The 25,398-nt window shown below is 43.6% G+C and overlaps 1 protein-coding gene across 2 annotated transcripts in view; it reads right to left on the bottom strand.

Annotated features, from left to right (window-relative positions):
- Positions 1 to 25,398, bottom strand: part of GLRA1 (glycine receptor alpha 1) — a 97,521-nt gene that overhangs the window by 19,594 nt on the left and 52,529 nt on the right. For both annotated transcript variants that reach the window (XM_049858654.1, XM_049858644.1), the window contains exons 4-5: positions 3,984 to 4,207; positions 805 to 887 (exon numbers count right to left, since the gene is read on the bottom strand). In XM_049858654.1, coding sequence (XP_049714611.1) covers positions 805 to 887; positions 3,984 to 4,207 — 307 coding nt within the window. The remainder of the gene's footprint in view (positions 1 to 804; positions 888 to 3,983; positions 4,208 to 25,398) is intronic.

Genomic DNA, 25,398 nt, shown 5'->3' on the forward strand with positions numbered 1-25,398 from the left:
ATTGACAGTGGGGGCCAAGGTGTGGGAGGATGACTCCAATCAGATTCTCTGCCTCAAGACTTTGGCTGTCGGGTGAAGTGACTGAAGGTTCAGAATTGGTTGGTGCTGATTCCCTCAGAGGCTGTGCTCTGAGGAAACAGCCCTTAGTTCCTGTGGCCTAAATCTCCAGCCCTGGCTCTTATCCCAGCTTTTCCTTCAAGTCCACTAGTACTTCCTCTGTCCTTCTATTTCATTCCAGTTTTAAGTTAGTCAGATTGTCTTCTGGATTTGCAATCAAAGAACTCAGCTACCCCATCTGTTAAAATCCAAGTCCCCCAGCTGATCTCTGTAAAGCCCCCTCAATTACCATCTCTCCTCTCCAATCAGAAGAAAGCACTCCTTTGGCCAAGAGACCATAGAACTTTGTACTTCTGACAGCACACGTAGCCATTTGCTGCCCTGCATTATTTTTTGTGCAGCTGTCTATCTCCCCTGCTGGGATGAGCATCCCTGTGAGCTTAAGAACCATGACTTACTCAAGCTATTTCTCCTCCATTCCTGGAGATGATGTTCACAGGGACATGGAACAGTACCTCTTTAGAGAATGCTGTAGGCTGCTCAGCTTGGGCCTCAGTCTGACAGTGTCAGAGGAAGTTATATTTCTAAAGCATTTTCTAAAAGCAAAGCCCCTCATCTACTGTTTTAGGCAATTACAGCAATCCCAAGGGGGTCTGGTTAGGAGCAACTGAGTGGGAATTTCTTCCTGTCTCATGGGTAAGTGGGAGCTGGGTTCTTTTTTTAAGAGGCCTCATGCAGGGGACTCACAGCTTTCCAGTTGCATGATACATGTCTGTACATCCATGGGGAAATTCTTCAAGTCCATGGGGCAGGCCAGTGTCAGGGTGATTCTAGGAAGAAAAGAGAATTGAATGATTCTGGATTCAAAAGCAGGAAGGCTGCATCTATATTCTCGTTACTGCCAGGAAATCATTCGTCCAGGAGAGGTAAAGGAGGTCAGGGGACTACTATTTAGTTTGAATAAATACATGTCTATTTCCATGTTCCAGATATGGAAATGGAAGTGGAGAGAGGTGAAGCAGGTTATGTAAGGCCATACGGAGTCAGTGGAACTTCTGGATTTTGCTGGAGTCTGGCTTCGAGAGACTTGTCTTTAGCTGTCCTGTCCTCCCACCTCCCCATCTCCACATTTCTGCAGAGCCCTCAGGTAGGGGCAGGGCCCAAATTTTACATTGAGCAGCACCAGGCCTCAGGCATCCCCAGGTGCACCAGCAGCACCAGGCCTCAGGCATCACCAGGTGCACCAGCAGCACTAGGCCACAGGCATCACTAGGTGCACCAGCAAGCAGCAGGTACTGCCCGTTCTTCCTGGCTGCCTCCTTTCACACCCTGGGATCATCACAAGTTATTTCAAAGAGGCCCCCTGCCTTCTAGGTGTCCAAACACAGCTGACTCACATCTGTGGGCTCATGCTGGGGTCAACTGGGAAGTGGTGGGTACTCCAGGAATCTGGGCTAGCTGTTTAATTTGGGTTGTTCAACCCTCTGCAGTGGCTGCAGCCTCAAAGCCAGAAGGAGTCCCCTTCATAGGATCCAAGGCCTGCAGCTCAGGCTGGGCTACAAAGCTTCAGCTTGAAAGGCTTTGCCAAAATCTGAGTGCCTGCTGCAAGGAATGAAGACGAAAGAGTCTAGTGTCACAGGATCTCGGAGCCCAAAGAGAACTTAGGTCATCAAGCAACTTTCTCATTTGACAGGTGAGGAAACTGGGGTGCAGAGAGGGCTAGGAAGGGACTTGCCTAAGGTCACACAGTACGTTGATGGCTCAGCAGGCTTAAAACCATATCTCCTGGTTTGAGGTTTTAGTTTGGAGTTTTAGTCCTATAGTGGTTGGCTCATGTGATTACTAACTGGCCCTTCAGCACTGCTATCCTGAAAAGCTCACCCCTATGCTCTAAGACCCTAATTGGTGGTGTTCCAGAGGCACACAGCCCTGTGTGAACTCCATCCCCCCAAGCTCGCACCCACACCCTGGAGGTGGGCCCTTTAAGCATAGCAGAAGACGGGGTGGGGGGGGGGGAGAAGGGAGTGTGAGAAGGAAGGGGAGAGTGAAGGGAAAGTGCATGCAGTTGAATTTCTGAAGATAAAAGCTCCAAAATGGGGCAGCTGTCACACTGGGTTAATTTCCGGAAGTTGAATGACCTTGGGAACATCACTTTCCACTGATTCATCCTTCTGTCATACTGCACTGGGGCTGAGCTTCCCAGGGATGTGAACCTAGCCTGGCAGCAGCAAAATCCAAGCAAGATGATGCCCCCCAGCCAGCCAGGGCCTTGGTGGCCATTTCCCAAGCCCAGCACCCTTCAGTATGGGTGGGGATGGGCTCCAAGGTGAAGAAGGTACATCACCCTCTGCTTCCTCCAAGCCTGCCTCCCCATGGTGCCTTCTTTTCCCTTTGAGGTGCCTAAGGCCCCCTCTTCCACCCAACCTGCTCTCAGGGGAGGCTCTGGGCTCAGTTACACCTGAGGGTTAGGACTGGTGAGCCCCTCCCCTCCTGCCCAGGGCGTGTCAGGCTCATCTCCTGATGAGAAATAAAAAGGTTTACTCCTCAGAGGAAGTGATGGAGGGGCAGGGGGGGATCATATTTAGGACCAGGGCCATTTTAGCCCTTTGAAATACAAAAATATTCATTTATTCATCAAATATTTGAGCACCTACTGAATGCGAGGCATTGATCTTCTAGGCTCTGAGGGGGCATCAGATCCACACTAACACAGATTAGAATCTAGGCTCTACTACTATCTTACTGTGGGAACTTTGGCAAGTTACTTAGACTTTCAGATCCCAACTTGTATAATCTGTAAAAGGTGTATAATAAAACCTATTTCATGGGTTAGTTAACCAAAACCAAACCTGTTGCCGTCGAGTCGATTCCGACTCATAGTGACCTTTTTGGACAGAACAGAACTGCCCCATAGGGTTTCCAAGGAGCACCTGATGAATTCGAAATGCTGATGTTTTTGGTTAGCAGCCATAGCACTTAACCAGGGTTTCCATGGTGTAGTTACCAAAACCAAACCAAACCCACTGCCGTCGATTAAAAATAATATATGTAAAGTATCCAGGCTAGTAAGTAAATTTTTAAGGAATGGTGGCTCTTATCGTTATATGTGTAAGGCCACCCAAGGAGCCCTGGTGGTGCACTGGTTAAGTAGTTGGCTGTTAACTGAAAGCTGGGTGGTTCAAACCCACCAACCCAGATAGATGTGGCAGTTTGCTTCCATAAAGATTACAGCATTGGAAACCCTATGGGACAGTTCTACTCTGTCCTAGAGAGTCACTATGAGGTGGAATTGACTCAACTGAAAAGAGTTTGGTGGTTTTTTAGTAAGGCCACTTCTTCACTTCATGGACATTGGTCACTTTCTCCATGTCCTGGGGGAAGAGACTGAGGATTAGGTGGGGAGAGGTGGCGGCTGGAGCTTCTGAAAGCTTTGCCCCTAATCACTATGTACAGGATGCCCCCCAACTGGGGAAGGGGGTCAGAGTGCAAAGTATGGAGGATAGAAAGGGTATACAGAAGGGACAGAGTGGCCCTGGCTTGCTGTCTATGACCAGCACCATCCACCTGGCAGGCCCATTCACTTCCTGAGGTTGCAGTGATTTTCCAGGTTTTTTTTTTTACCTTTGCTTCTGCTGTTGATCATTATCTTTGAGCGTCCATTTCCCATCTTGTTTTACTGAAATGCTGGGTAGCCTTAGGGATCTAACTTAAACCCCACCTTCTCCAGAAAGCCTTCCCTGGTTTCTCTGGCTCTAATGAACCACTCCCTTGCAAGACTTCACATAGAATTTAATTCTTACTCACTGAGCTCTAGATTGCCAGGGCCAAAGACCTCTGTTTGGCCCCCCTTCTTAATGTCTGTTCCCGGAAGGCAATGGGGCAAGGCCATTCTGAGGATGGAGTTGGTGAACCTATATGGAACTCACCTGATGCTATAGAGCACATTCCCGTTCCGGGAGATCCTCAGCAGTTTGTTGTCTGTGGTGATCTCGTGGAAGTGGGCCCCCTTCTCATTGGCGAAGAACAGGTCAGGTTTCCAGATGGAATCCAACATGGATGGGTCCAGATCCAGAGAATCGTCAGGATATTCATTGTATGCCAGTCGGGGGTCGTTCCACTGCTGCCGCAGGAAGATGTTGACTCTATAGTCCTACAGCCAGAAGACAAGGAGGTGGAGGCAGGGTTAGCCCAGACGTCAACTCGGGAGGCTGGGTGCTCTCAACCAGTGCTCCAAAAAGTCCTTTCTGGGGGATGTTTATAGAGGTGGCTCATCTTATGTGGGGTGAGATTGTAAAATCTGTGCATGAGGCAAAAACTGTGGGAGTCATAATTACCCTCAGAAATTCCCTAAATGTCCCATAAAGTGTATTCAACTCTGAATTCAGATCGTTACTTAAATCACATTTATTTTAACTTTTAAAATATTTAACTTTTGAAAAAATTTAAAACTAAAGTTCAAAGACTGATGTAAGAAACACCTGTTTTTTACCATCCTGTTAACATTTTGTCATGTTTGACTCAGTTTTTTTTTTTTAATATAAAATAGAACGTTATAGATAAAGCTGAAGGCATCCTTTTACCATCAATCCCACCTTGCAGTAATTCTTAGGCACACTAAGGGCAGCTTGAAGGAACAAACGGAAAGAATTAAAGCTGGTGTTTGAGGATTCAAACTGTTCTGCCTAAAAAGAATAATTAATTCCCTTGCCAGGAAGGAAGTATGGGTGAGAAAATTCCACAGTGTTCCTGATGGCCCTGGGGTGCATTGTTTTAATGCTATTTTAGTTGTCATTGAGTTGGCTCTGACTCCTGGCGACCCCATGTACAACATGACAAAATATTGCCTGGTTTTGCACCATCTTCATGATACTTGGCTTGTTTGAGTCCATTGTTGTGGCCACTGTGTATTTTGAGTGCCTTCCAACCTAGGGGGCTCATCTTCCAGCACTATATCAGGCAATATTCTGTTGTGATCCGTAGGGTTTTCATTGGCTAATTTTCAGATTGTCAGGTCGTTCTTCCTAGTCTGTTTTACTCTGGAAGCTCTGCTGACCCTGTTGGTATTTGAAATTCTGGTGGCATTGCTTCTAGCATCGTACCCAAACCAAACCAAACCTGTTAGCCATCGAGTTGATCCCAACTCATAGTGACCCTACAGGACAGAGTAGAACTGCCCTATAGGGTTTCCAAGGAGTGGCTGGTGGATTCAAACTGCTGACTTTTTGGTTAGCAGTCAGACTTAACCACAGTGCCACCAGGGCTCCTCCAGCATCACGGTAACACGCAAGCGACCACAGTAAGATAAACTGACAGATGGGCAGTGGCTAGTTTTAATATCAGCCTTTATAACCTTCACATGTGTTGACTTGTTTTGGGGAGGATTAAGACAGGTAGTAAAGCTACATCTTACTGGGTTCTAAACTCAGCATTTAGTTCAATGCTTCTCTGAGGGAACTGCAGTGTAGTTATTGCACTTAAAAAAAAATTTCACAGATCCAATGAATAAGGAAATGTTAGATTAAACCAAATGCAACAGGTTTCTTTATTGCAGGGTATCTTAGAGACCTTCATATGCAAATAAAGTTTTTTTTTAAAGATTTATTTTGTTGTTGTTGAGAATATACACAGTAACACATATACCAATTCAATAGTTTCTACATGCATAATTCGGTGACATTAATTATATTCTTCAAGTTGTACAATCACTCTCATCCTCCATTTCTGAATTGTTCCTTCCCATAAACATAAACTCACTACCCTCTAAGGTTCCTATTTGATCTTTCGAGTTTCTGTTGTCAATTTGATCCCATATAGTTGTTCTTAAAAGAGCATAATGCTCAAGGCGGACAATCTTTACTAGTTAAGCTAAACTTTCGTTTGGTTTTAAGAAGACTTCAGGGGATATTCTTGGTTTAAGGTTTAAAGATTATCTCAGGGCAATAGTTTCAGGGGCTTTTCCAGCCCCCATGCTTCCAGAAAGCCTGGAGTCCATGAAAATTTGAAATTCTGTTCTACATTTCCTCCCTTTTGATCATAATTCTTATTCTTATGTAGAATCTTTGATTAAAACATTCAGTAATGGTAGCCAGGTACCAGCCAGTTGTTCTGGTCTCATGGCAGAGGAGGCAGTTGTTCATGGAGGCAATTAGCCACGCATTCCATTTCTTCCTCCTATTTCTGACTCTCCTTCTTCCTCTGTTGCTCCAGGCCACACTATTAAGTTTTGTGGTCTCCAAAAGGGAAATAGAATATGCAACATTTCCCTGATTTATTTTAACCATGGAACTCTTATTTTGTGCATGATGCTTGTCTTCTATAGAGTGTAGGTTGGGATTTGATGTCATAGCCAAACCCTTTTTTTTTTTAAAAGGTGGAGAAACTGAAGTCTAGAGAGAAATGAAACTAGTCCAATATCACTGAAATGACAGGAGCAGAGCTAACCCTGGAACCCAACAGTCCTGATGCCTAGCTGAGGGTTTGTTCAACAGCCTCTGCTGATTCTGGAGGAAGTGAAAGGGTCCCTTCAGTTCCCATCCACAATCTGAAAAGCAAGTTATTGGTATGGGTAGGTCCCAATGGCAGAAAACTGGGTAACACTGTTAAGAAATATTTCCATTCAGAAAATTTTTCATTTTGTTAGAGAGGCATTTCAAAGCTGAGGTCCGTGAATGTCATGACACTGCAAGTAGAATGTGGGATGTATTTGTGTTTTCCTGGGAAGAGGGACATAGCCATCTGTGTTAGAGTCCCAAAAGGGTCTATAGTTCCCCAAAAGATTAATAACCTCTGCTCAATCTAGCTTTAAATGTTTTCCTTCAAGGGATAATCTCCATACATGAGGATGTGCCACTGTTGTTTCCCCGAGAGCACCTGATAAATTAAGCCTTGCCAGGTTTCTTTCTGGGGCGCTGCTTCTAAATCCTAATCAGCCTTGATCTGCCATCAGTAGGGGTGAGCTAAAACAGACAAGCTTCCTTCCCACCACCATGCTGACCCAGTCCACCTCCTCCCACAGCATGTACCCCATTCTGTTTGTTACAAAAACATCAATAGCTTCTTCATAACATGTTCCCAGGTATTTTATAGGATCGTTCTATAATTGAAACCTCTCCCTCCAGTCCCATAGAAAATGACATTTGCTCTCATAATCTCGTGTCTTATAAGTCCCCTGGTGGAGAGAGAACTTCAGGCCAGGCCTGCCTTTGTATTTCTTGTTGACAGTAATGGACGGCTTCCAGTCTGGCCCCATCTTCTGATCGGGGGTTAGAAACAGCCTATCTTCCTCCCTTGCATTTTATATGAAGTGTGTGTGTGTGAGAGAGAGAGAGAGATGGAGGGAGGGATGGAGAGAGATGGGGAGGCACTGGGCAAGTCACTCAGAATGAACAGACAATGAATGGCTGGGCAGAAAAAACCTTCACACCCCAAACCACAACTGCCCTTTTGATGTTTTCGCCAGTGACACGCCAAGCCCACTTATGTGGCTGGAAGGAAGAAAAGAAAGTGGCATTTCTTAAAATGGTCTGTTAGGTACCAGGCACTGTTCTGGATACTGTCACATGCATTTAATCCTCTCTCAGACTCTGCAAGCTAGACATTCTGATGCCCATGGTGGAGGGCGAGGGAACTGAGGAACTTGTCCAAGGCGCATAGCCCATAAGCCGCAGAGCTGGGATCTGACTCCACGTCAGCCTACTGCTCTAGTCAGCACTCGTTCGTGACATCACAAGGGTGCTGGCTGCCAATTCTGTGCTGGAGAGACTCTCTGTCATCCTCTTAAAAAAACAAAAAACCCGTTGCCATCGAGTCGATTCTGACTCTTGGTGTCATCTCTTGGCCTCTGTAAATTCTGCCTGCTTAGCTTAAGCCTTATCTCCTGGAGGAGACTTGATGCCCCCAGGCTTGCCTGATCTCTTCCTTTTCTGTTCTCCTAGAAACTGAGGAGTCGCTGGGTGTTGCAAACAGTTAATGTGCTAGGCTGAAAGGCTGGAAGTTTGAGTCTACCCAGAGGTACCTTGGAAGAAAGGCCTGGCAATCCACTCTTGAAAAACCAGCCACTGAAAACCATTTGGAGTATTATTCCACTCTGACACACATGGGATTGCCATTAGTCAGAATCAACTTGATGGCAACTGATTTTAGAAAAACTGAATCGCTAGAAACATTTAATTTAGCACTTCTCACTGTGTGTGAGTCTTACCTCCTCAACTTAATTGGCAGCAATTTGAGGGGACAAACCAGATCTTGTATTTCTCCCCACCCCATACTCCAATCAGCGCACCTATAAGCTACCTAATACCCAGGATGAGTTGGAGGTAAAGTCTGAAAACATTTGAGAAGAAAGAGCTTCCTTGTTTTATAGCTGGAGAGACTGAGACCCAGAAAGGAAAGGCATTGTCTAAGGTCACACAGCAATTTGGTAAAATGACCTGGGATTAGAACTCAGATTTGCTTCTCTGGGCCTCGCTATGAAAAAATAAACTAGGTTAGATGGTTTCTAAGAATCTTTCCAAATCTAGCAGCTAGCTGTCATTAGTTTTATTTTTTCAACAACATTTTACTGAGCAGCTTATAAGTGCCAGGCGCTGTCCTAGGCACTGGGGAATCTGATGAGAACAAGAAAGACATTTGAGTGTAATAATTACACCCCACTGAGAAAAGGGCTCTGATAGCAGCAGGGTGCTAGGGAAATATAAAAGATAGGTGCTCCATCTAGACTTGGAGATGGTGGTCGGGGAGGCTCCAAGAAGAAGTGATAATTAAGGTAAGGCCAAGTATGGCTGAGTCAGAGAACAAGCATTTGCGGCAGTTGGAATGGCACATGTGAAGGGCTAGAGCAAAGCATGAGTGGGGTGCTTCAGGAAGAATTATAAGTCAATGATTAAGGGGAGGACCGTGAGGAGACAGTACAGGGCCTTGCGAACCACACTGAGGATTGTAGACTTCATCCCCAGGGTAAAGTGGAGTCTGTGAAAAATTTTAAGCAGTGAAGGGGCATTATGAGTATATTAGCATTTTATTACTGATCTTTAAAAAAATATTTTATTTTTTTCTTATAGAATAAGTTCATATTGGTTGTAAAATGTATAAATGTACATCATCTAAAAGAAGAAAAAATAAAAGCTGTAGGATTCTGGTGAAATGGCTAATAACAAGCTGTAGCAAGAGACTTGGAGAAGGCATCTCCCTGTCCTTGGGCAGCTGACTCCTTCCCTTCTGGGCAGCCCTAGATCCTCCCCTCTGCAGCCACTACCCAAACAAGTTGCTGCTATTGATTTTCAAAAAGCTATGGGAAATGCAGCTCAGAAGAGATCAATGTAATTGGTTTAATAGGCTGAAAGCTAAATGCTGTTTTGCTTACTTAGCGCTATGCTCAACATAGGTCGTGTTTGACATGCTGGGGGTCCGTGTTCAGGCTCAGGGCTGCAGGGCCAACATTTGAACTTCTCCACTCAGGAGCCTTGAGCTCCACCTCCAGTGGTGACTTTCTTAGTTCTCAGACTCTCAAGGGTAGCCCATCCAGGCCTGAGGCAGGAGGGATTTTCAGATCTCTAGACCACTGGCACCAGACCACTAGCTCAACAGTCTTTAAGCAGCAACTCACCCACGCTGCCTCTGAGATTCCCTGATGGTCTGATTTCTGGTGACTAGGCAACTCCCTGCTTGTAAGACAAAGGTAGAACATTAACTAATTCACTCAACATTCAACATTTGTTGAGGTCCTCCTGTGTGCCACCTGCAGTTGGATCTGCCCTCCGACCATCACCCCACTGTGTCTAATTTCAGATTCTAACCTCTCCTAATGAACTCCTCTAAACTCAGTATTGTGGTGAAATAGGAAGCATGAAGTGCTTTTGTAGAAAAGAGCCTCTGTGTGTGTGTGTGTGTGTGTGAGTGAAGAAGTATACCCATTGAGGTATTGCCAAGAGGTGGACAGAAGAACCAGGTCCTTATACCTTTCCAAGTCTCAGAATTCCAGCTCTCACAGGGGAGTCTTTTCTTTTTTTATAATTTTTATTGTGCTTTAAGTGAAAGTTTACAAATCAAGTCAGTTTCTCACACAAAAACCCATATACACCCTGCTACACACTCCCAATTACTCTCCCCCTAGTGAGACAGCCCTCATTCTCCCTCCACTCTCTCTTTTCATGTCCATTTTGCCAGTTTCTAACCCCCTCCACCCTCTCACCTCCCCTCCAGGCAAGAGATGCCAACATAGTCTCAAGTGTCCACCTGATCCAAGAAACTCACTCCTCACCAGCATCCTTCTCCAACCCATTGTCCAGTCCAATCCATGTCTGAAGAGTTGGTTTTGGGAATGGTTCCTGTCCTGGGCCAACAGAAGGTCTGGAGGCCATGACCACTGGGGTCCTTCTAGTCTCAGTCAGACCATTAAGTCTGCTCTTATGAGAATTTGGGGCCTGCATCCGGGGGTCTTTTCTTTAAACTCAATTCAGTTCTATGAACATTTATTAGGCAGAGGGGCAGTACAGTGATGGTAGAGACACAAGATTTTGGTTTCAAACCTAACAGGGCAGCAATTATCTCACAGGCAAGGCAAAGTATGGACATAAACATCTGCCATTCAAAACGGAAAGAGATAGTGGCCATAAGACGTTCTAACAAATTGCTCTTAGAAGTCAGAGAGATTACTTCCATTCAGGTTGGGTGAATCCGGCAAAGCTTTTGGAGAGAAGGTGGCATTTGAAAAGGCTCTTTTCAGTTTGACCCATCCCCCCGAAGTTAACATCTCTAGATCTGGTATTGTTCCAAGATATGAATGAGGGAGAATCCTGGATGGAAAGGAGGCCAGTGATGTGGGAGAGGAGGGGCAGAGGTGAGGAGTACAGGTTTGGAGCAGGAGGGTAGGACATGAGGCCTAGGGGTTAGCTTTGGGGTATTTAGGACTAGGGTGTGTGGAGTTGGGGGTAAAAGGAATCTTTTGAAGAAGAAATAGCACAGCAAAGGTGTGTAGGCAGGACATTCAAATAGTTTAGCTCAACCATTAGCAGTATAAGTAATGAAAGCTCCCTTTTATTGATGACCTGCTATGTAGCAGGCATTGTGCTGAGCATACTACACTTTTCAGCTAATTTCATCCTTAAGACAACCCTATGACATAGGTATTTTCAGCTCAAGATGTCGGTTGAAGAAGGCTCAGAGAGGCTAAGTAATTTGCCCCAATTCAGTTAGTAAACAGTAGGGCTGGAATTTGAAACTGGTCTGTCTAATTATAAAGCTATGCTCTCAATCACTGTGCTGTGATAAGGCTGTAAAATGATTTGAGACTGTGCCTATCCAAGCCAAGGTGTTTGGATTTTATTCTGTAACCAACTAGACACCATTGAAGACTTAAGCAGAGAACAATATGATCACAGTTTGGCTTCAGGAAGATCAATATGGCAGGAGTAACCATAAGGTATTGGAAGTGAGAGAAACCAGGTACAGGGAGACCTGTCTTGAGGCTATTGTGACAGTCCAGTTGAGAGGTGAGGGGGATCTGAACTGAGATGGTAGGAATGGAGAGTGAGTGTTAATGAAAGAATCATAGTTCTTTATCATCATCATCATTTTCATCATCAAATATCACAATTAGAAGGAACCTTGGAATGCCCTCATTTTACAGATGGCCCAGAGAGGCTCAGCTTGGACGTTGGTGGGATTAAGATGCATGAGATCAGTCTGCGGAGGGCTGAGGCCTGGGGTCCACTCAGAGTGAGGGACACCCAGGCTTGGTGTCATGGATTGAATTGTATCCCCCCAAAATATCTACCAACTTGGCTAGGTCATGATTCCCAGTATTGTATGATAGTCTACCATTTTGTCATCTGATGTGATTAACTTATGTGTTGTAAATCCTATCACTATGATGTAATGAGATGGATTAGTGACAGTTATATTGACAAGATCTACAAGATTAGATAGTGTCTTAAGCCAATCTCTTTTGAGATTTTTGTATCTCTTTTACGAGAGAAGTGAGCAGAGAGATGGGGTGGGGGGCCCTCATACCACCAAGAAGGCAGTGCTGGAAGCAGAGCATGTCCTTTGGACTCAGGGTTCCTGTGAGGAGAAGCTCTTATTCCGTGGAAAGATTGATGACAAGGACCTTCCTCCAGGGCTGACGGAGAAAGCCTTCCCCTGGAGCTGATGCCCTGAATTTGGAATTTTAGCCTACATTACTGTGAGGAAATAAATTTCTCTTTGTTAAAGCCATCTACGTGTGGTATTTCTGTTACAGCAGCACTAGATGACTAAGACACTTGGGTTGTAAGTTGCTGCTTCCTCTCCCACCTGCTGCCTTTTTTCTCAAGCACTTTCCTGGAGCTCTGAGAAGCACCATGGATCCAAAGAGCCATAGGTATTGCCTGTGAATGTGAAAAGAGTCAGGCTCAGCCTCCTCACAGTCCTGCAAGATCGGGTACCTGGCTCAGTTGGCACATGTAGGGTTTACTAAACCCTGACTGAGTGTTGGGTACTATGCTAAGTGCTTTATGTGAACCCTCTCACCTAATTCTCATAGTGGCACCATTTTACAAGTCCAGCAGTCCACTAGTGCTCTTACTTGTTCCTGATTTGACCCTGTGGATATTAGAGGTTTTGTCTAAAGTTAGTGACAGAGCTGAGACTCAAACCCAGGTCTGATTCCAGTGTCCTATGCTTTTAAGTAGTACATGTTATTGGCTCCTTCTATTAAAATATCTATTTGCTGCTTTTCAGTTTTCAAAGCACTCGCACATTAGATTTTGTTCTGTAAGGTTTGGCATGGAAGAGAAAATTACTATCCCATTGGAAAGGTGCACAAACTTAAAGCCCTTAAAACTCAAATTCCCACCATTAGTTACTGATAGATTCAGAATTCATAGCAATGCAAATAATAGTGATATATTGAGACTTTACCACATGCAAGGAATGATGCCAAGAGCATTACATGTGTTATTTTATCTGCACAGTAACCCTGTGACATAGGTTCTATTATTATTCCCATTTTACAGATAGGGAAATCAAGATACACAGATGTCTTTTGTGACATCACACAGCTAATAAATGGCAAACCTGGGATTTGAACCCAGGATGTTAATTCCAGAGCCCATGCATTTAACAACTAGACTACACTACCCAAGCTCTCCCAGAACTGCATTGAGTAACAGTTTGATGACAGTTCAATGCCATTGGATAATGTACCCGGCTGCTGTTATATACAATGGGTTTGTAGATGCCCACGACTAGCAAGAAGTATTAAAAAGGGCAGAGGATAAAAAGCTTCTGCTCCAGGTCCAGTAGTCCACTACTGTTTCTACCTCATTCCTGATCTGACCCTTGGATTTGACCCATAGTCTGCTCTACACTTAAGTCTGGTGCTAGCAGACTCCCCATATCCCTGGCCCACTGCCTCCTTGGCTGTAGATGCCTGTTTTGTGCCTTCAACCTTTCCTAAGCCACCACCCTGCCTGATACAGTCTCATTTGTATATCACACAATCAGAGCTGCATTTGTTATAAAGAACTATAGATAGTTTGGACTGACGGAGCTGAGCATCTTTGTCTTTAGGGGATCACTAAAGCCCAGTGTGAGTTTAATAATTACATAAAAATGCTAATAGCATCTACTTTTATTAAGCTTTTAACATTTGCTAGAACTTTATATGTATGGTGTCTCTGAACTTTTTTTTAAACTAGCATACTGGGTATTATAATATTCATTTTGTTGCGGGGAGGGTGGAATTCAGAGAAGTTAAAGAGAGGTTTAGTGTCTTACTCAAGGTCACAGAGCTAGTAGGTGCTAGAGCAGGATTATGAATCCAGGACTGTCTGGCTCCTGAATTTCACTCATTTTTGACAATTGCATGCTGCCTCTCTATTTCCTTTTTTTAACCAAGTTCATAGATGGGTAGATGAAAGAAATATGGAAGACAATATTATACTGGGACCCCACTGAGACCACGTAGCAGAATGGCCTGCTAATATCTTTATAGTTAGTATTAGGTGGGGAATTTTCAGTTACATATTAAATAGTGAGGTGGATTCGTGACTGGTTGCCAAAGAGTACACGTTGAAGGGTGGATGTTTTCCTGGAAAAAGGAGGGAGGGCAGTGCTGGCAGTTCAAGGTATATAAAATGAGACATGCGTCCAACAAATTTGGAAATAAGGTTGGTCTCTGAGTGTTAAACCAAAAACAGAGTTGAAGAAGCAATAGAGGAGTCTGACGATAGCCCAGCGCCAATCACGATGACCTACATGTAATTGCAATGATTTAGGACAGGCATGTGGTTGTAATTTAGTAGGTAGAACCCTAATTTAATGCATCATTCATGTTTTGAGAATTATTTTCATACTCATGGGGGCATTTAGTCCAGAGTATCAAAAGGGCAGTTTGAGGAGCAGGAATCTGGCAATTGTAAATCTAGCATCAACTCAGGGATAGATAGGATCACCATTATCTGTGTGAACACCAACTTTTTAGTGGTTGGAAATAGGGTTTCTGTGTGGTGAGCAAGGATGGTTCCTTAGACCTCTCTCTGGCCAGAAGAAATTTCCACAAGACTATCTACCTCCCTTTCCTCCAGTTCCAGATATGTCAGAAGCAAACCTTGGTTGGCTCCCCAGGTATTTGGACAGTGGCGAGGGGTTGCTTTCATGGAGAACATTGCTATTACTAGAATGGAACACCCCATTGTAAATTAAAAATAACTCTGCAAATTGATTAACCTATGTCAATCTTTCACAGGTTTGATCGTCATGAGTCAGCTGTCCTGAATCTGATCTGGCTGAGAGATAGACCCTGGGCTGTCATTCAGTATTTTGATGCCACCCTGGGCAGTATATTGAGAAAGAGTTATCCAGAAGATGATACCAAGACTGCTCATAGCCCAAGTTTTCGTTTGTCAACAGACTCTAATGGCATTTCTGAGGCCTGTTTCCTAGGCCCTCTTGTGGTCTTCAGTTTACGAAAGCCTTGAGTACAGTTGAGCCATGCCTACCTGGAAAACATTTAATAGGGTTTTTCTTGGATGCTCCAAACACGAGAGTATAAGAAGTGACCTAGCAGAGGCTATGTAGGAAAGATTTAGATTACTGGAAGCATAGTGGAGTGGGGGGCTTACTCGCAATAGCAACAAATCCCATAAAATATCTAGGAATATACATAACAGGAAACGTGTGAGTCCTATATATTAAAAAAAAAAAAAAAAAGAACTCTAAAACTTTACTGAAAGGCATAAAGAAATACATAAAAGGAGAGACAGACCATGTTTATAAAATATTGTAAAAACGTCAGTTCTCATATTAATCTATAAACCTAAGGCAATTCCAGCCAAAATCCAAGGGAATTTTTATAAGTCTTAACAAACTGATTCCAAAGTTCTTATGGAAGAGAAAATGGGCAGGAAAGGTAAATAAAAACCTTCAAAAAGAACAAAAAGGATTTTCTCTACCAGACAAAGAAATATAATATTAAGTCATAATAATTAAAACAGTGTGATATTGGTGCAAAAATGGACAAACAGAGCAGTGGAATAGTAAACTGAGACTAGAAGCAGATCTACGGACACGTGGGAATTTAGTTTACGAGAAAGATAGCATTTCAAATCAGTGGAGAAAGAGTGGCTATTTAATAAATGGTGTTAGAATAATTGCTGTCTAATCAGAAAGAGAGTTAAGCCACCACAAATACAGAAAACTAAACTCCAAATGGATTAACGAGATACATGTGTAAAAAGAGGCCTATACTATTTTTAAAAATGACCAATAAATATATGCAAAGATGCTCAAATTCGCTAAGACTTAGAAAGAAGTGCAAATTAAAAATGACAATGAGGTATCATTTAAAAAAAATTTCGTGAAAATATCAAAGCTGGATAGTCTCTTGGGTTGGCACAGATGAAGAGAAACAAGCACTATTATGGAGAGTGTAAATTATTGACGCATCTTTGGGAGGGAGTCGGGCAATTATCTGTCAACATATTAAAAAAAAGTGCATGTCCTTTGATAAAACAATTCTATTTCTGGAATATATCCTAAGGAAATGCACGAAGATTTATGTACAAGAATGCTCATTGTGACAGTTTGTAATAGTGAAAATCTGGATACATCTACAGGCCCATCAGGAGAATCTAGCATCAGGTGAAGGATAGGGTCACTACACCTGGGGCAGCACCAAGTACTGTGAAATGATAGTGCATCCATACCATGGAATTTTCCATGAGAGGAATAAAGTTTGAAAACATAGATATGTCATTTGGTCATATACTGAATATAATACTAATAAACCACTTAAGAGAATGAACAAATCTGTCTTGGAAGAAGTATAACCAGAAAGCTCCTTAGAAGCAAGGATGGCGAGGCTATGTTTCACATACTTTGGATATGTTGTCAGGAGGGATCAGTCCCTGAAGAAGGACATCATGCTTGGTAAAGTAGAGGGTCAGTGAAAAAGAGGAAGACCCTCAATGACATGGATTGACACAGTGGCTGCAACAATTGTGAGGATGGCACAGAATCAGTCAGTGTTTTGTCGTGTTGTGCATAGGGTGGCTATGATTTGGCACTGACTCGATGGCACCTAACAACAACAGCAAGCCACTTATTATGTATGTATTCACCCATGTTTCCAAATTTGGTGGTATGTAGAATGTTAAAAAGGATGAGGTAGAGACTCCAAGCCAGGATGGCAGTGAAAAAAGCATACTGTATTGCATAATCCTATTTATATAAAAACGGGTCTATGGACACAAACATGTGTACACTCAAGGAAAGCAGACTAGGAGGATGTACACTAAATTGTTTATTTGCAGTGACTAACTCAGGACAGGATGATGGGACTTGGAGGAGAGGGCAAAGCTGGGGTGGGGTGGAGAGCATTTTCATTTTTCTCTCTCTTGCTCTGTATTTTTCTTTGTCTTTGCTTGTTTTCATGTATTACTCATGTACTTAAAAAATGTTCGAGAGTTTTGTTGCGCATAAGCATACTGCAAGTTAACACTGTGACATGTCTACCGAAATTCAAAGGTCTCCGGGGTGGAATGTGCGGAAATGATTTTACAGTCCTGAGGAAATTTCTTCAAGGGCCGCCTTGGGGAGGCAAGGATTGAGGAAGAAGTCAAGAGAGCGCAGTTCCTAGCCTCTGTGTCACTTCAACCAGAACAGCGCTAGGATTTTTTTTTTTTAAATCTGTTATTAAAGTGCTACCTAAGATTTAGTTACAAATGAACTGTGGAGGTGGGATTGCTGTTAAAAACAGTGCTTTGAAGCCCTCTAACCCAGAATAAAGATGGTGCTGACCCCCACTGTGCTCTGAGCACTCCTGGGGGACTGGGTTCATTTCTTGGCCTTCCATCTCAAAATGGAAATCCATGGACTGGAATGCACTCAGAGACGAGCACACTGGATGATGAGGACTGGAAACTAAAGAGAATGGATGATGAGGACTGGAAACTAAAGAGAATGACTGAGGAAACCAGGTTTGGGGAGGGAGCAAGAGAGCTGATGTCAGTTATTTAAAGGGCTGTCTGGTGAGTAGGTTGCTCTTGTGGCATGAGTTGTGTTGTGCAGTGTTGAGTCGATTCTGACTCATAACAACCCTATATGATAGAGCAGAACTGCCTCATAGGGTTTCCTAGGCTATAATCTTTACAGGAGCAGATTGTCAGGTGTGGTACTAGGGTCAGAATTAAAATCACATGCAAATGGAGGTTTCAGAGCCATCCAAAGATGAAATGTGCTACTTTGTGAGGTAGTGTGCTTCCCATCACTGGAGGTATACAAGCAGAGACTACTTGCCATGATGTTTGTGGCAGGGATTCCAACAACAGATGGGAGGTTGATTAAGGCACCTGCAAGGTTCATTCTTTCCACAAGTATTGATTGATCTTCTATGACATAAGCAGTGTGTTGAGCACTAAAAACACACAGGTGATTGAGAGAGACAAGGTCCTCATTATCAATAAAAAAGAAAACAAGACAACAAATACACGAACTTTTGACTTTTACATATTGCTCTGAGGACAAGAGAACATGGTGGTGATAGGCTATCTGGATGGGGGATATTTTCAGATAGGGAGTCAGGGAAGGACTCTCTGAAGAGATACCTGAGCTGAAAGTGGAACGATGAGAAGGTGCCATTCATGCAAAGCTCTTTCTGTACAGTGGGGGCAGAAGAAGGCAAGAACATTAGGGAGTTGTTGGAGGGTCTGAAGAGAGGCAATGCTTGGATCTGATTTAGGGTTTAATATGACCCCTTGACTGCTCTGGGAAGTGGCAGAGGCTGTGAGGAGTGAAGACAGGGAGGCCAGTTAGGAGGCTGCTTCAGTCAAGTAGGAGAAAGATGATGTTGGTCGTAACTGGAGTTGACAGCAGTTGAGACAGAAAAAAGTGGATGGATTTAAGTTTTATGTTTCAAAAAAAAAAAAAACCAGGCTTAATTCAATCAATTCATTCCACAAGTAGGTAGGCATTGTAAAGCGACTGCTTCCTGACCGATGTGTTAACGGTTGGTCACAAAAGGCTTTTAATCTCCTTATGTGGTAGCTGATTCTTATATCTGAGGTCTCATTTGCAAGCACCCAAAGGGATAGATGGTCAAGGGCTTCTTGTGATACAAGTTTTGACAGAAGTGCACAAATTGTACCGAGCCCCTTGCTAGCCAAACCACAGTGCAGAAGGCTAGGATGTCCTTACAGGGTACTGTGGTCATTTCAGTCCTCAAACCCTTGGCTCTGCCACCTCCCCTCAACCCTGTTTGCTCCCATATTCAACAGATGGCTGAGGCCAAGAGCAGGGGCTCTGGGACTCAGGCAGCCTGGCCTGCCATTTTTTGGCTGAAAAAGGTTCGGTGAATCAAGACTCTCTGAGCCTCAGCTTCCTCATCCATAAGATGGAATTGTTGTCTTATATGAAATCCCCATAATTTGCTGGCCGTGATCCAAGCACTCAGAAAAGTGTTCAATAAATGACAAACACTACCCTTACCACCTCATCTTCTCTTCACAGCAGAGCTTTTTTAAAGATTTATCTTCACACTGTTTTTGCTTCCATTTGTCTTTTGCTTTCTCCATGCCCCTGAAATTGCATGTTTTCATATGCTTCTCCCACCCTCATCCCAGTCCACGTTGCAAAACCCATTGGATGCTATGCTGTTTTTGTACTTGACTTCTCATTGGCACCGTTGACCAACACCGGTGTTTTGAAGCCTCCTCTTCTTTTGGGTCGTGCCATGACGCTGTTCTTTCCTGGATTCCCTCATCCTCCTCTGACAGATCCTTCTCAGTCTCCTCCCATAGTCTCTTTTCCTCTGCTGGCTCTTCATGGTTTTTCCTTTCTTGAGTTTGCTTATACAAAGCCCTGGACTTATCGCTTCATGTTCTGATGACTGCTAAATGAAGATTGCTAACCTTAAGCCCTCTGTGACCTCCAGCATCATGTAAGCTATTACCAAATGGACATCTGGACTTGGTGTCCCAGTGTCAGCTCTTTATCTATGTGTCCAAAACAGGACTGATCTCCCTCTTCAAAACCTTCTCCTCCCCCATGTCTCCTATGCTGGTGAGTGGTATCACCTCACACCCAGTCACCCAAGCAAAGAACCTGGGAATCATCCCAAGTACGTTTCTTCAATTTTCAATTACCCCCACATTCGAGTTCTGTATAATTTATTACTAATATCTTTCTTTCTCTCCTTCCCATTTCTAATACATCTGCTCTGGTTCATGTCCGAATAATATTAAGTCATTTAACAAATATTTATCTAGTGTCTACTATGTACCAGGAGACCCTGAGTGGAGCAAATGGTTAATGCGCTTAACCACTATATGAAAGGTTTAGGTTCAAGTCCACCCAGAGGTACCTCAGAAGAAAAGCCTGGGCATCTACTTGTGAAAAAGCAGCCTCCTGAAAGCCCTATGGAGCATAGCTCTACTCTGATATATATGGGGTCGCCATGAGCGGGAATTGACTCAGTGGCAACTGGCATGTGCCAGGTTCTTTGGATACAACCATGATTAAAATGTGTATAATCCTTGGCCTCATTGGATTTTACATTCTAGTGCAGATAAAAGCAATACATAAACAAACATATTAAATAATTTAAAACTGTGGTAGGAATGGTAAAGCAAATATATAATGAGGTGAGACAGAAAAAAATGAGGGTCAGGAAGGAGGCCTCTGAAGATAATGACATAAAGTTAATAATTCTTTACATTTCTATAGCACTCACAAAGGGCTTTCACACCAATTACTCTGTGTGATCCTACCCACCATTCTCAGAAGCCAGATGCCTAGGAGAAAAGGAATCTCAGAGGGGCTAACCAGTGGCAGAGTTAGAACTCAAACCTGGCCTCTTGACTTCTGGTTCAGGGCTGCGGCCATTGCCCCTTAATGTCTACAAACAAGACCACAGTTGTGGACTGTAGTAGGATTGGGTATCACCAGTCACCAGGGGTCCTGGCCACAGTGTGCGGGTCTCCGGGCTAGGCTAGTCCCACCCTTGGCAAGAGAGGCTCAAGCACATGTTTTATTAATGGAAATACTGTGATTCGTGCCCACAGGATGCCAGCACACACGCACACACTTTCGCTCCTCCTTCCATGTATTCATAAATTTCAGCTATATACTTGCCCCCACACATGCACATACTCATATGTACAGACATATACATACTGCTTCACATTTAAGTAGTCTTATTCACATGTATGCATATAAACATTTACATGAGAGAAACACATATATAAATATGCTGACTCAAATGCTGATATATACTTAAGTATGTCCTTATTCATTCACAAATATCCACGTACACATCCTTGAACAAAAACAATACTCTTCATGTGCGTGCACACTGAAGAACTTTCCCATATTCTTACATTCATAGAGATACATACACACTCATGCTTAGACATATCCACACGTACATATATAAACACAGAAATACACATACTTATCTCTGCAGGGTCACTATGAGTCGGAGTGGACCCAATGGCAGTGGGTTTGATTTGGGTTTTTTGGTATCTCCATACCTATACATGGGCATACACATTTCTTTTTGAAGTTACATGTCTACATCTTCTCAAACTAGAATACACATATGCTAGTTTGACTAGATGTATACATGCTTGTGTGCACATTTGTACTTGCACAAACACACACAACCCCACAATACACACATGTATGTACATACTACACAGACACACAGAATGCTGCAGTGTTCACACTATGCACGCTCCTAAGCACATGTGTGCAGGCAAGCTGGGTGGCTCCCTGTAAGGTCCAACTCCAGATCTTCCTCTTGTAGATTGCCGGAGGGGCTGCTCTGGACCTGGGCCCTTTTCCCTCTTCTCCCTTGTTCATTACTTTTCTGACTTCTCTTGCTGGAAAGGTCAGATGAAGGACAGGCACTCTCAGCCCTTCTCTCGTTAGGAATGGATAGAGACCCCTGTTGCTTTGTTGGCTGCCTCTCTCTGCTCTCAGGTCTGGTTAGCTCCGGTGAATAAAGCTGGGCCCTGGGAGGCAGACAGTCATGCCTAGGGACTTCAGCTGTTTATAGAGCTGCTGTGCACTCCCACTGCTCTTGGAGAACAAACACAGACCAGAAAGCTCTGGTTCCAGGACTGTGTCCATATTACCATGGACCTAGGGTGCACCACCAGTTCTTTGTGTAGTTGGAGGGGCAGAGCCCTGGGCTGGAAGTCTGGAGACGTGGGCTGGCTCTGCCACTAATTAGCCTTGAGGCCATGGGCAAGTGCCATCCTCTCTCTGACCTCCAGTTTCCACGTTTGTTTAATGAAGTTCCTTTTCAGCTCTGATTCCCTGTGATGCAAAACAAACAAACAAACCCAAGCAAGGGCTGGGTAATCACAAACATTCAGGAATTATTTATATTTCACTCAGGAGGAGAGCCTGGGCTTTGAGGTGAGAGAGATCTGAGTTCAAATCCCACCTCTGCCACTTGCTAGCTTTCTATCCTTAGGCAAGTAACCTAATCTTTCTGATCCTCAGCTTCCTCATCTGTAAAATGGGGATAATATTTCCTCATGGGGGCTATTATGAGATCTAAATGAGTTGATATATACAGAAGTGCTTGGAACACTGCCTGGCACATAGGAACATTTAATGTGTGGTTGTTGCTCTTGTTATTAACACGAATTCAACCTTGCTCACCCGGTACATTCTGGGTGTCAAGGAGAGACTTGGGTAGGAAAGTGGTCGGAACTGTTTGGTTGGGAGGCCCTACGGGAGAAATAAGCTGAAGGGAGGAGAACCCTTGGCCACTGCAAGGAGTATTGGATCTGGGTTCCTGTCCTCACACCATCCATTCTATGGCATGTGAGCTTGCTCAAGAGACTTTGCCTTTGTAGGCACCACACTCCCTCTTTGTAACAGAAAGGACTGGATTAGAAATATCTTAAAGTTTCTTCTAGTGTTAGTGTTTTAATTTTTTAAAATCATCTGCAAAGTAAATAAAACATATAGATAATTAAGAGATCATTGGAAGAAATCACAGTACTATGGAATGTGCAAGCCAGAAAATGAAAACTCCAGCCCCACTTTGAGTTGACTTTCATAAATAAGGAGAAAACTGCATCACCTGGTATTATGGGGAGCCCTTGTGGCGCAGTGGTTAAGAACTTGGCTGCTAACCAAATGTTGGCAGTTCGAATCTACCAGTCACTCCTTAGAAACACTATGGGGCAGTTCTACTCTATCCTATAGAGTTGCTATAAATTGGAATTGACTTGATGGCAACAGGTTTTTTTTTTTTGTGGGGGGGTTGGTGTTATGGATTAAACTGTGTCCCCCCCAGATATGTGTTGAAATCTTAACACTACACTTGAGGATGTAATCCTGTTTGGAAGTAGGATTTTATTTATTATGTTAATTATACCTGAGTAGAGTGGGCTCTAAATCTAATCACTTCTGACTTATAAAAACAGCAGATTAGACACAGAAATATGCACACATCGGGGGAAGGCAGATGCCATTTGAGGATTGTCTACAAGCCAAGGAACCAGTGGCCAGGACTACCTACAAGGAAGGAATCAACATAGCCAAGACCCCAATCTGGACATTTAGCCTCTAGAACCATGAGAAAATAAATTTCTGTTCTTTAAAGACACCCATTTGTGGTATTTCTGTTACAACAGCACTAGCAAACTAAGACACCTGTGGACCACTCCCAAGGAGCACGTTGTTGCTGGTTCTTCATTTCCTTTCTGAAGATTATTTATCTCCACTCCAGGGGACCAGCTTCTCTGGGCTCTCCTTGTTGGTTATCTCCATTACCAATATTTACTCTTTTCCTCTGATATGTGCTGATCTTGACATGATATGGACTGGATTTCCTCTTTTGATAACATTTAGATTGTTTTTAAACATGTTCTATGGCTCCTAACTCCCTGATTTCTTGAGTCTGCTCTCTTCGATGTTATGGCATTGTGGTGCAGAGAAGCCCCTTGTTTGTGGATTACGAGAATTGGGCTCTAATCCCTGCTCAGTCATTAACTAGCTCTGTGATGCAACGTCTCCAAATCTCAGTTTCCTCGGCTGTAAAATGGGGAACACATTGTCTACCACATCTACTTTATGGACCAGTTGTAAGGACCAAGTGCTTGGCAAAGGAATCAAATGAGAAAGTGAGTGTAAAAATATATTGAAAATTGTAAGTGACATTTAATAGTAACTGACATTCATTGTGTGTGTAATTTGTCAGGCGCTGTGCTGAGCACTTTCCATGCTCAGGCTACGAGGTAGTTCCTGTTGGTATTCCCATTTTACAGATGAGATACACAGACAGTTGTCCAAGGTCACAGGACTAAGCCTCGAATTTTGCCTGGGCGCTGAAGACCATATCCTAATTAGTCTCCTGTACTGTCTCTGTAGAAAGCAATCTGTAGCTTGAATGAAGTCTAGAAAGGTAGGCAGGAGACACAGTGGCAGGAGAGGGGCTGAATAAAACTTTAAAAAGTCCAGGGATTGCTCAAGATCATGGAGAGAATCAGCACTTTCCTGCATACTCCATATAGACTAAACTGATGAGGTCAATATGTTAATCACCACTGGGATTTTACAGATGAGGAAACTGAGGCTTAAAGAGGTGAAGCAAATCAAGTCCTCACAGATAGTGAGTGAGCCTGGGTCTGTGTGACTCCAGAACCTGGGCTGTTAACCACCATGCAATATAAGGGCATGCTGTTGTTCTTTTGAGATCAAGGAAATATATCTGTGTGTGGTCATTATAGGGAAACAAGTTGGGGGAATGCAGATGTGTGCCCCTGTTCTCAATAACCAGCTCCTTCCTTTAACCAGGTGGTCCCTGACTTGATCTGAGAAAGATTTATGACTAAGGAAGAGGAGATGAACTGTCAACGCTCAGTGGATGAAGATGATGAATAATGCAAATGCCAATGTGCTTCTTGTTTGGGAGGGAGAAGAAGAAAAGCAGAGGGGCTCACTGGAAACTCTTAGAGGACATCCATTCAAAGTGTCGAAAACTGGCTCTTAGAGCTGGACGGACCATGAGAAGCAGCCAGGTTTGTTCCTAGCCAGCAGGTTGGATCATCTCCATTTGGAGATAACAGGCTTGTTAGTTTTAGGGAGTTTGGTCAGCTGTCCTTTGGATCTGGGCAGGGTCATCTTGATCATATCGGACAGGCCTCTTTGCAAAAGGACAGATTTTGACCCATCTGCTCCATGACATAGAGAGCAGTGGTTTTGCCAGTCTCGATTGAAAGGTTGAATCTAATCCCCATAAATATTTAGGACCAAATGCTGGTATGAATTAACAAATAATATTTAGAATATGGTTTATTTATTTAAAAAAATTGTTGAGTAAGTGTTATTGAATCGTGCCAGCTGCTGGGTGATTTTCCTGAGATAACCACAGAAAATGAGATAACATCCCTGCTCTCGAAGAACTCCCATTATAGTGAGAGAATGGGCAAATAAACAGACTTACAGTCAGTGTAAATGGTAAGGGCAGTTCTACTCTGTCCTATAGGGTCGCTATGAGTTGGAATCGACCCGATGGCAGTGGGTTGGGTTTGGTTTGGTTGTAAGAATTGTAAAATGTGTCATGAGAGTGTATAGAAGGGACCCATCCCAACGGTGGGTCAAGCACACGCATGAACTCACACACGTGTGCATGTGATAGTGTATGAAGGCTTCCTATGTAGGTAATTCTAAACAAAGTCTTAGAGAACGGGAGTTGGAAAGGGAAAGGAGGCTGGGGCAGGTGTTCTGGCCAGAGCTCTAGCAGCATCAAGAGAAGCCTGTAAATCAGAGACGGAGAGCACCACCCATATGGAGAATGGTAAGAAAATCCTCATAACTATAACATGAGGTAGAAGAGGGGAGAGA

The sequence above is a fragment of the Elephas maximus genome, chromosome 2, assembly GCF_024166365.1.
Source record: "Elephas maximus indicus isolate mEleMax1 chromosome 2, mEleMax1 primary haplotype, whole genome shotgun sequence".
Taxonomy (NCBI): domain Eukaryota; kingdom Metazoa; phylum Chordata; class Mammalia; order Proboscidea; family Elephantidae; genus Elephas; species Elephas maximus.